The sequence below is a fragment of the Heptranchias perlo genome, chromosome 23, assembly GCF_035084215.1.
Source record: "Heptranchias perlo isolate sHepPer1 chromosome 23, sHepPer1.hap1, whole genome shotgun sequence".
NCBI classification, from domain to species: Eukaryota; Metazoa; Chordata; class Chondrichthyes; order Hexanchiformes; family Hexanchidae; genus Heptranchias; species Heptranchias perlo.
The window spans coordinates 32,619,711-32,630,205 of record NC_090347.1 but is presented as its reverse complement, the minus strand read 5'-3'; the positions used below and the strand labels follow the sequence as shown (position 1 = coordinate 32,630,205).

At 41.8% G+C, this 10,495-nt stretch overlaps 1 protein-coding gene across 1 annotated transcript; it reads right to left on the bottom strand.

Moving 5' to 3' along the window:
• Nucleotides 1–1,539: 1,539 nt before the first annotated feature.
• On the bottom strand, nucleotides 1,540–8,833 carry LOC137341234 (protein shisa-6). Its single transcript, XM_068004306.1, has 3 exons — nucleotides 8,762–8,833; nucleotides 7,122–7,274; nucleotides 1,540–2,868 (listed from the first exon to the last, which is right to left on the bottom strand). Exons 2-3 carry the CDS (start codon nucleotides 7,261–7,263, stop codon nucleotides 2,282–2,284), a joined length of 729 nt encoding a protein of 242 aa, XP_067860407.1. The 5' UTR covers nucleotides 7,264–7,274; nucleotides 8,762–8,833; the 3' UTR covers nucleotides 1,540–2,281.
• Between the last annotated feature and the right edge of the window lie 1,662 nt (nucleotides 8,834–10,495).

Sequence of the window (10,495 nt, the reverse complement as noted above, 5' to 3'; positions counted from 1 at the left end):
ACCTGTAATACTTTCACTGGTCAGGTACATGTTAATGAAGATACAATTCATATTGAACTGTAGCTGATTATCACTTACTGGCCTATTTTTCACAGAAATTCCCAAGTATGTTTCAAGACCGCCCATATAATACAGAAGATCACACCATTGTTACATTATAGAAACTCTTTTACTTGTGTGAAAGGTAACCACAAGTCATTCATTCCAGAGGCCAAATGACTTAAAAAATCATTCACCACTATTTTCTAAATGCCTCGACAGACCACCACTGGTCCAATATTTATATTTAATTTCAAACTTGCAAATCACAATTTTCACAAACTTTGTTTTACAAATCCAGAGACTCCGCCATCTTTGTGAGGGGTAGAAGTCTGAATATTTAACATGCTAACCTGTGGGAATATCCATTTTCAGACCGCAACCACCCCCACCCCTGCCAAACGCCCTGTGCACCCTATTTTTTAATATTCATCACCCAATATTCATCGTCAGATTGTGCTAGTGCCTAAATCTCCACGTCAAGCTTCACTGCACATGCAAGGCTAGTGTAGTGCCCGTCTGATCAGAAGTGTTACAAGCATCATCAGTGCTAAAGGAGAATGAAGGTGAACAAAGTGCAAAAGAGCAAAGGGGAACGTGATAGAAAATTGAAGGAAAGAGAACAGGATGTCCAAGAAAATTACCAAATATGGAAGCAGAAAAATCAAGGCTGAGGAGCTGAGGAAAAATATTTTCACCCGGAGGATGGTGAGGGTCTAGAACTCACTGCCTGAAAAGGGTGGTAGAGGCAGAAAACCTCAACCCATTTAAAAAGTACCTGGATGTGCACCTGAAGTGCTGTGACCTACAAGGCTACGGATCAAGTGCTGGAAAGTGGGATTACGCTGGGTGGCTCATCTTTGGCCGGCGTGGACACGATGGGCCGAATGGCCTCTTTCTGTGCCGTAAATTTTCTATGATTCTAATTTTGACAGAAAAAATGAAGATTCTGAAAATAGGAAAGTATCACAGTGACATAAAAATAAGAGAAGCAGGGAAAGAGAGAACTAAGTGAAAGGGAATAGAAGAAGAGCAAGGGAAACAAGACACTCCCGGCATGAAAACTGGACAAGAATCTGCTTCCACAACCTTCTATGGAATTGCTAAAACTTGTAGTGATTCTTCTGAAAATCTGACAGTTTTTGGCTACCAGCTGTAGGTGACTGATGTAAACAAATGATTAATATATTTTCATTTGATTCGCTTCAAACTGTCACAAATTTAGCCTATTGGCATGATTGGTGATTCCAATGCCCACATGAGCGGCATTTCATACATCAGAAGCAAACTTGATAATAATGCATGTGAAGTAAAACGAAAAATCTGTTAGTAACGGCCTCCCATGTTCAAAAATCCATTTGCAAGAGTCACGTGCCCACGGAGTAAACTCACAATGCTGCAAAGTTCTCAGGCATTCTTTCACTCAGCAAAAACTGAGTCTTTCAATCTCTTGAAAAAAGTACTACACAACTCATTACCACCAGTAGGAAATGGTTGAGGTATGCTCGATAACAAATAGTTTTATTTTTGCTAGGATGAAACTATCTGAGATATGAGACCCTAGGCCTGGCATTCTAAGCGGACATCAGCAACCATCTCATCATTCAAAGGGGCAAAATAAATGCATGGAGGGAAAGCCAGCTGTGCCCCAAACTGTGTACAGAAATGGTCGCCCGTGAATTGGCCTACTTATAATGTTACTGTACATGCTTAAGATGGAAATTTTTAGCAGACTATACCTTTAATTGGGATGATATGTTACAAGCTTCCATCTTTTTTTGTTGAGCAAACAAACCAATTCGGACTAATTACTAAATTAATAATACAGTATCGCCCGACCAAATAGCTTCAATCTTCAAAAGTAGCAATACCAATTGGCTAGAAATTCAACCATTGACTTTGTTACTCTAAGCCCTTCTAATTTACTACCACGCCATATGGCTTCCTTTGATAGAAACTGTCAGGTGACCTGGATGGCACGGCACCATCCATTGTGCTAATGTACCAACTAAAATTGAAAACCTTGAATAAAACAAGGAACTGATGTTAAGTGTCTCTGGAAAGACCGAAGCCTCGTGTGGTACGCCATTTTGTTTAGATAAACAAATGCATTTGCTTGAATAACATGTCCGAAATTAGGGCGCAAGTAATTTGTGTGGTCTGACAGTGCCACTGTCCTCTGGCTCACTGGCAAATATTCCGGACTCTTGTTATCATGGAATTGGTGATGCGGGTTTTAAGATCAAACAGTTACTTCTGTTTTGCTGGCTGTATGGTAATTACGGTGATGTCCTGGGATATAGTGGAGCTGTTCCACTGTGTTGTGCCGACGTGAAGCAAAGGCATGTCGCTTAGCAGCAGTGTGATTCGTTTGATTCGTATTCAAGGTATTGTACGAAGAGTTTGAGGCACTGGGATGCGAGTGCATTTTTGTCATCTTATACCGATCTAAGACGGGCGTGGATACAAAGACATCTGTGTGGGATTGGGACAAGGCCCTGGACATGGCCTTTTCACGGAACACAGAGCGTTTGAGGGACATAACTTTATCTGGAGAGAGCAGAGGATCCTGGGACTGAAGACGTTCAGCTGACAACAGTTGTTCATCAGACAAGATGCGTTCATAAGACATGACGCATTCTTGAGGCACGTCTCTCTCCGGAGACAGGACTCTGTCTTGTGACATGGCCCGCACTGGTCGTCTCGGCCTCTCCTTGTAGTTACTGTGTTCCTGATTCATTTTCATAACGTGGAGAGGCAGCGTTCCTCTCGCTGCTAAGTCTGGAAGGTGCCTCCTTTTCATATAGTATTCATCGATCTCCTTCTCACCTGCAGGAATGATGCAAAACACCTTTTAGAATGGCTTTGTTATATCACCCACTAAATATTTCACATTTCTGAAAAGGTAGCAGAGTCACAGTTAGGGCTGCCACTTAGCCAGTTTTCGATCAGGCTGTCCAATTTTTAAATGAGATGCCTGTAAATTTCCACAGTGTAAACTGGATACCAATAGAAGAGGTCTGTTTTTATCACCTCTTGCTGTGTCTTATGATGTGGAGGCATTGGTTAGTAGTATTTTCAACAACAACAAAAAACCCATAAAAGCTCTTGCCACAATCCAGTTCTGCATTTGGTAAAAGACAGCAACCCTAATTGCAGTGTTATTTAGGACAGTTAAATTCATAGATTTCAGGCTGTATGCAAAAACTACATGGCCTTTATGACTTTTGTGCCTTCACTGTGCACAGCAATCATTTGTTTTTTCATTTATAAGCAGATACATCAGATATTCATGCAGAGATATGTGCAATGTTGAATGCATTTGATTGTGGAATGCATGAGCTGCCATTCTTACAGATAAATACTGACAGAAACGTCTCCCATGAGGACAGGTTTCAATGAAAAAGCATAGCTAAAGCAGACAGGCATCAGTAGAGTAACTGCAACTCTCATGGTGCATACATCTCCCTTTGCTCAGCTATCAGTGTCCAGTGTGAAATTTGACCTGCCTTTTTTTCCAGCAAAGTAGTTACAATTCCCAGGGTGTTTGGCGCTACATTCTCTGGTTAAACCACATTTTTCCTGCAGCATTTGCTGGACTTTTTTCTCAAGTGCCTGTTCATCCCATCTGAGTGGTGGTCCTGACTGAGTCACAGTTCATGTGCAGACAGCAAGCTGCAGTAACATTTCTCCTTTTAGCTTAATCTGGCAGTCTAATTTAGTGATTTTAAGACACTAAAGTTCCAATAAAGCCATAATTTTGTTGAAGGCTTTGGATTTTCTTCTGGTTGGAAAAGATGGATAATGTCAAGTTATCCATCCATCCGTTGTTAGTGATCCAGTGGATAGGTTATACCCCACTAGGCTCATTAGTATCTGCAGACTTCGAATATCCAATGCAAAATGTAACCATGTTTGTTTTTCTTTATTTCCACTTCTCTATATTTAAATTTTAAAAGAACAAGTGTGGTTTAAGCTTTTTAAAAATTTTACTTTTGTTCATTTTCTTTATTTTATTTGTGTATTTTTGATCTTTTTTCATTTCTTGATATCTTGCACTTTGTCTGGTTTCTCCAAGTTTGGCTCCACTTTCTTTTACCTTTTCTATCCTAAAATGTAATTATATCAGTGCTTTAAATCATCTTTATCATCGTACCATAGTAGTTACAGCACAGGAGGAGGCCATTCGGCCCATCATGCCTGTGCCGGCTCTTTGAAAGAGCTATCCAATTAGTCCCATTCCCCTGCTCTGTAGATTTTTTTCCTTTCAAGTATTTATCCAATTCCCTTTTGAAAATTACGATTGAATCTGCTTCCACCACCCTTTCAGGCAGTGCATTCCAGATCATTATAATTTGCTGCTTAAAAATATGTATCCTTAAGTCGCCTCTGGTTCTTCTGCCAATTACATTAAATCTGTGACTTTTCTGCCACTGGAAACAGTTTCTCCTTATTTACTCTATCAAAACCGTTTATGATTTTGATCACCTCTATCAAATCTGCTCTAAGGAGAACTACCCTAGCTTCTCCAGTCTCTCCACATAACTGAAGTCCCTCATCCCTGGTACCATTCTAGTAAATCTCTTCTGCACCCTCTCTAAGGCCTTGACATCCTTCCTAAAGTGTGATGTCCAGAATTGAACACAATACTCCAGCTGAGGCCTAAAGGTTTAGCATAACTTCCTTGCTTTTGTACTCTATGCCTCTATTAATAAAGCCCAAGATCCCACATGCTTTTTTAACAACCTTCTAAACTTGTCCTGCCACCTTCAAAGATGTGTGTACATATGCCCCCCGGTCTCTCTGTTTATGCACTCTTTAAAATAGTACCATTTAGTTCATATTGTCTCTCCTCATTCTTCCTACCAAAATGTATCACTTCACACTTCTCTGCAATAAATTTCATCTGCCATGTGTCTGCCCATTTCACCAGGCTGTCTATATCATCCTGATGTCTGTTACTATCCTCCACATTGTTTACTACATTTCCAAGTTTCGTGTCATCTACAAACTTTAAAATTATAGCCTCTACACCCAAGTCCAGGTCATTAATATATATCAAAAAGAGCAGTGGTCCAAATACTGACCCCTGGGGGAACACCACTCCAGTTTCCCTCCAGTTTGAAAAACAACCTTTTATCACTACTCTCTGCTTTGTCCCTTAGCCAATTTTGTATCCACACTGCTACAGTCCCTTTAATAACACGGGCTTTAATTTTGCTAACAAGTCTATTAAGTTAAAAACAGTAAATGTCCAAAGGGACCTAGGGGTTCAGGTACATAGATCATTGAAGTGTCATGAACAGGTCCAGAAAATAATCAAGAAGGCTAATGGAATGCTGGCCTTTATATCTAGAAGACGAGAGTACAAGGGGGCAGAAGTTATGCTGCAGCTATACAAAACCCTGGTTAGACCGCACCTGGAGTACTGTGAGCAGTTCTGGGCACCACACCTTTGGAAGGACATATTGGCCTTGGAGGGAGTGCAGCGTAGGTTTACTAGAATGATACCCAGACTTCAAGGGTTAAGTTACGAGGAGAGATTACACAAATTGGGGTTGTATTCTCTGGAGTTTCGAAGGTTAAGGGGTGATCTGATCGAAGTTTATAAGATATGAAGGGGAACAGATAGGGTGGATAGAGAGAAACTATTTCCGCTGGTTGGGGATTCCAGGAGTAGGGGGCACAGTCTAAAAATTAGAGCCAGACCTTTCAGGAGCGAGATTAGAAAACATTTCTACACACAAAGGGTGATAGAAGTTTGGAACTCTCTTCCGCAAACAGCAATTGATACTAGCTCAATTGCTAAATTTAAATGTGAGATAGATAGCTTTTTGGCAATCAAAGGTATTAAGGGATATGGGCCAAAGGCAGGTATACGGAGCTAGATCACAGATCAGCCATGATCTTATCAAATGGTGGAGCAGGCACGAGGGGCTGAATGGCCTACTCCTGTTCCTATGTTCCTATGTGGTATTTAATCAAATTCCTTTTGAAAGTCCATGTACAACATCAACTGCAGTACCCTCATCAACCCTCTCCGTTCCTTCATCAAAGAACTCAATCAAGTTAGTCAAACATGATTTCCCTTTAACAAATTCATGCCGACTTTCATTTATTAGCCCATACTTTTCCAAGTTATTCCCTTATTTTATTCTTAATCCTTTTTCCTTTGCATTTTCATTATTTTCTGTTTCTCTTTTGTTTTGTTCCTTTTCTCCATCTATTTTTTGTTTGTTTTGTCTTCAGTTTTTAAAAAACAAATTGTTAGATTTCTTTCTTCTTCTTATGGCATTGATGTTACTTTTATTTTTAGACTGTTTAATGTGGCTGGATTCCTCTGGAAGGCCCAGCTCGCAGACCCTGACTGTTCTCATTGACATCACAATATCAGGTTTCAGGGCCCACAACGAATGGAACTGCTTCAGGAAAAGATAGTTCTGTGATACCCTGGAACTCCTCGTGCTGTGAAATCGGCTTGTTTCACATTGCAGGGTGGACTCCATAGCAACAGAGTAGTATCCTAACCAATGGACCTGCCCCAATGGTCTAAACAGGACAGAAATCAAGACACCACACTACTGGCCTATATGGACAGGCTGAAGGATTAGCCTATCTGTAGCCAGAAAAAATATCAGCCTCTGCCTCAGGCGGTAATGTTCATATTTGCCATAGGGGCACTGTTGCTAGCCACCTAAAGAGGGGTATTTATTTGGTGCCCCTGCGGGAAGCAGTTACGCCTCATTTACCTTGCGACATGGCCACCAAAGTTGGGTCTCAAGCGACAGTACTGTAAAGGAAAGGTGCCATAAGGTGAGGAGAGTGCATATTTAACTTTTTCCACCCCTGCAATGAGCTAAATTGTCCATAGGACTTTCTAGTGATAATAAGAGCTTGACCATCAACGAATGATGGGTCACCATGAAGTTGAACAGTTGTCACTCTTGTTTGCGTAGCAGCTGGAACACTGCAAGACTGAAGCGGTTGAAAAGTAGTGGCAGTTAATGATAAAATAAATTACCAGATCCGAATTCCTAGGTATGATGCAAAATAATGTTAATGGTAAGTTATGGGACACCTACTTAATCGTTTTAGTGAAGAATACTTGCTTAAGTCAGATTTGACTGCAGATTCATAAGATGGTGGAAGGTGTGACAGACTCTGGTAGGATCTTGAGAAAGACAGATCATATGGTTCAGTCGCAGAAGTAAGAATACTGTTCATCCGAGGCTTTTCTGTGGGGGGACAAATAAAAAGGAAGAATTGTGTGAGGATAAGTAAGGTGAGAGTCCAACAGTTTTTAAATCAAGGATCTCCTCTCCAATCGACTCCTGAAGTGTGGTTCCATGGCAGCCTTCTAACGCCTCATCCAAGTGATCTTGCTAAGCGTGGACCTAGATAGCCAGTGTCCGCAAGCTATTCAACTATCAAGCCCACCAGAGCCAATCTAACCTCCATCTCTACACATTCCAGCAGGAGATATTTCATAGCAACCAGCAATGGGAAGCCTGGGTGATTTTTCTTCCCTCAGTCTAGGGGCGCAGAGGCCAATCGTAGTACCCCACTGCCGCCTTTACTGCAATCAACTGAGCACAGACTGGGGATCAAACATAGAACTTTCAAATCTGTACAGCTTAGTAACACACCATGTTGTGAATTTATCCACTAATAAGTTGTAAACCAAATCAAATTGTTTCTGAAAACCTGCAGTGTAGCAGGCAACAAATTCAAAGCCCTATGCATGTTGTGTAGGTGTGATAGGGAAAGGTGGAACATCTAAATACTTCCCTCAAATAATGGAAGCTGTGATCATGTTAGCACAGGGTGAAAATGGGCACAAGATACCTTTTTATAGGGCCCGGCATCAGATAAAGGCTGTAATCTTATTTTCTCACATGTAACTCAATTAGGGTTGCCAACTCTAGTTGGACGTATTCCTGAAGGTTTCATAGCATGACCTCCTCCTGCCTTCAACTGCCCCCACACTCCTACCAGTGGTTGCCCAACATGTGCACCACCTTCCCAACCCAATTGGAAAGCAAAAAGACTCTTCATACCCGATTGGATGATTTTTGCCCATCAGTCAAACAGCCTTTTTTCCCATGTCCAATATTTTTATAATTTAAAAGAGAACGAACTTTTTTTTTATTGCCTCTATGATTTTTCTCTTGGGTTGTTCACAGCAGTGTCCTGGAGATTAATCTTCAATTCCTGGAGACTCCAGGGTGATCCTGGAGGGTTGCCAACCCTAAATGCTATATCCAGTACTATTGCTCTATTGGGCAAAACTGGCAGTAGCATTGAGTACAGATTCATACAGCTGATCAAGTTCTGGTCAAACTGATGAGCCTTGGGCTTAGATGCTTGAAGTGCATGTGGAGCCACAGCTGTATGTGTCGATGGCGAAATCAGCCAAAACTCCTGTGCACAAGTTTGACGCCCAATTCTCTCCACTTGTTGCAGGTGGCTATTCGCAGCACCGGAGTAGATTTCGATCCATCAGTCGGCTGACTGCCCGCCTGTGCCGGCAGCGAAGAGGCCGGGCCTCATTTAAACTGCGGGGACCAAACGGGCAGCTCGATGTAGCTCGCTGGATTTGGCCCGGCGCAATATTGGGCGGCTGGCAGCAACATGGGCTGGGGGGGAGGGGGCAACGGCCTAGACTATTTGTGGTGGTGTCTGGAGGACAATTTTTCCCCTACAAAAATAATATTAAACTCACCTCTTTGCGGCTTCTTCTGCTGTAGCGCCAGTAAAACTCGGCAGAGCCGACAGAGGGCACGCTTCACCCAGTTGTCTCTCAAAATGGCAGTTGAGGGCCTATGTGTGTCACGTGACCCCCGACTCGCATATTAAAGGGACCTTCCCCCTCAAACAGGTGAGCGGCCCGCCCGCCCGCCCGCCAATAGACTCCGGTAAAAATGGCAGTGGCCGGATCGTCAGCATCAAATGAGGCAGTAAGTCTAACGATCCCATTTTGAGATCACTAGGACCTCGTTAACACCTATTTGGCCAAGTTTAAATTCAGCCCCACTGTGATTGGGTTGTGCTAATAATGCGAAAAATTAAGGGATACATTGAAACTGTAAATTTGAGGTTATTTTCTTCTCTCTTTAGATTCCCTAAGCCTCAGGATACTTTTTGCTGGAGAGGACAGTCAGTCAGACAAACCCATTCTGAGACTTCTGTCTGTGCTGTGTTGTGTGTGACAACCACTTTGCTGGGAGGCAGATGCGATCCTTAATCACCGCAGAGATGCTCTGCTCAACTCTGTCTCCCCAACGGCCAGGCTAATATTGGGAGCCGTTTGTTGCATTGTATGTCCCGCTGTGGAGTGGTGTTACAAGAAAAGGAAACTGCTGCCACTCGAATCATGAATAAGCTGCAGATCGAGATTTTGTTTTGGTGAGTTTCTCTCTGGTGGAATTGTGGTACCACTTCAACAAATTACACACAAATCTCTCAGCATTTTTTAATCAGCTAAATTTTTAAATCAAAACACAATTAACATTTGTTTTTTTTTTGGAGGGAAGGAGCGTCTACACATTCTCCGACATGAGCTCTTTGCGGTTCCTTTATAGCTTTGTTACTAAAATATTACTTAACTCTAACCATTGAATAATAAAGCTAAACAGCACCTCCTTAAGGATACTTTGACAAATACCAGCATCATGCAAGCCCAATTGGCTGTCTCCTTCATGTTCAAGTATTGCGAAGTGACGTATTCTCGATCCAGAATTGTTACATTACGAACATATGAAAATGAAGGGCAGGAAAAGGTAGCTGGGCCATTAAGTCTGCCCACACTCATGATGGCTGGAGCATCATGACTAGAAACTTCCTACCAACTCCCCCCAACCTTCCACAGCTCTTTGGCCCTCTCAGATGATTGAAACCAGTCCAGGAGACCACATGGAGAACAGACTGTGTTCCCCTTTCTACTTATATTGTAATGCTTAATCATCAACCAGTGGCAGAGTCACAGGAGGTGGCTCCTGTACTGACTGTACTTGTTCCAGGGCATCATTACAAGATCACAACATCCATTACAATGTCATAACTAGCTTGAATAGGTTTTTCATCAGATACACTTGTATAAACTGTTGCATCTGTATTTAAAATATTTCTACTTTTTAACCAATTCCCACCTTTTCTGAAAGTGATAGCTCTCACTGGGGAGCTTCATCACCTGTTGGATTGGAGGGCCATTCCCATGCTTTCAGAAGAAAATTCTACCTCACACTGAGCTTCAAACATATCATATATCTACACTAGCTTTGTAGCTGTTGTTTTTTCCCAGATCATCATTCATGTTAATCAATGTTGAAATCCCCTTTAAGATTGTATAAACTTCAAGACAAATCTAGGCAATGTTTTAAAATATTCTCCTAGCTATATAAAAGGAAATAAAATCCAAATTGAAAATTAAGTGATAACCACTGTTTCAGATAGGTCG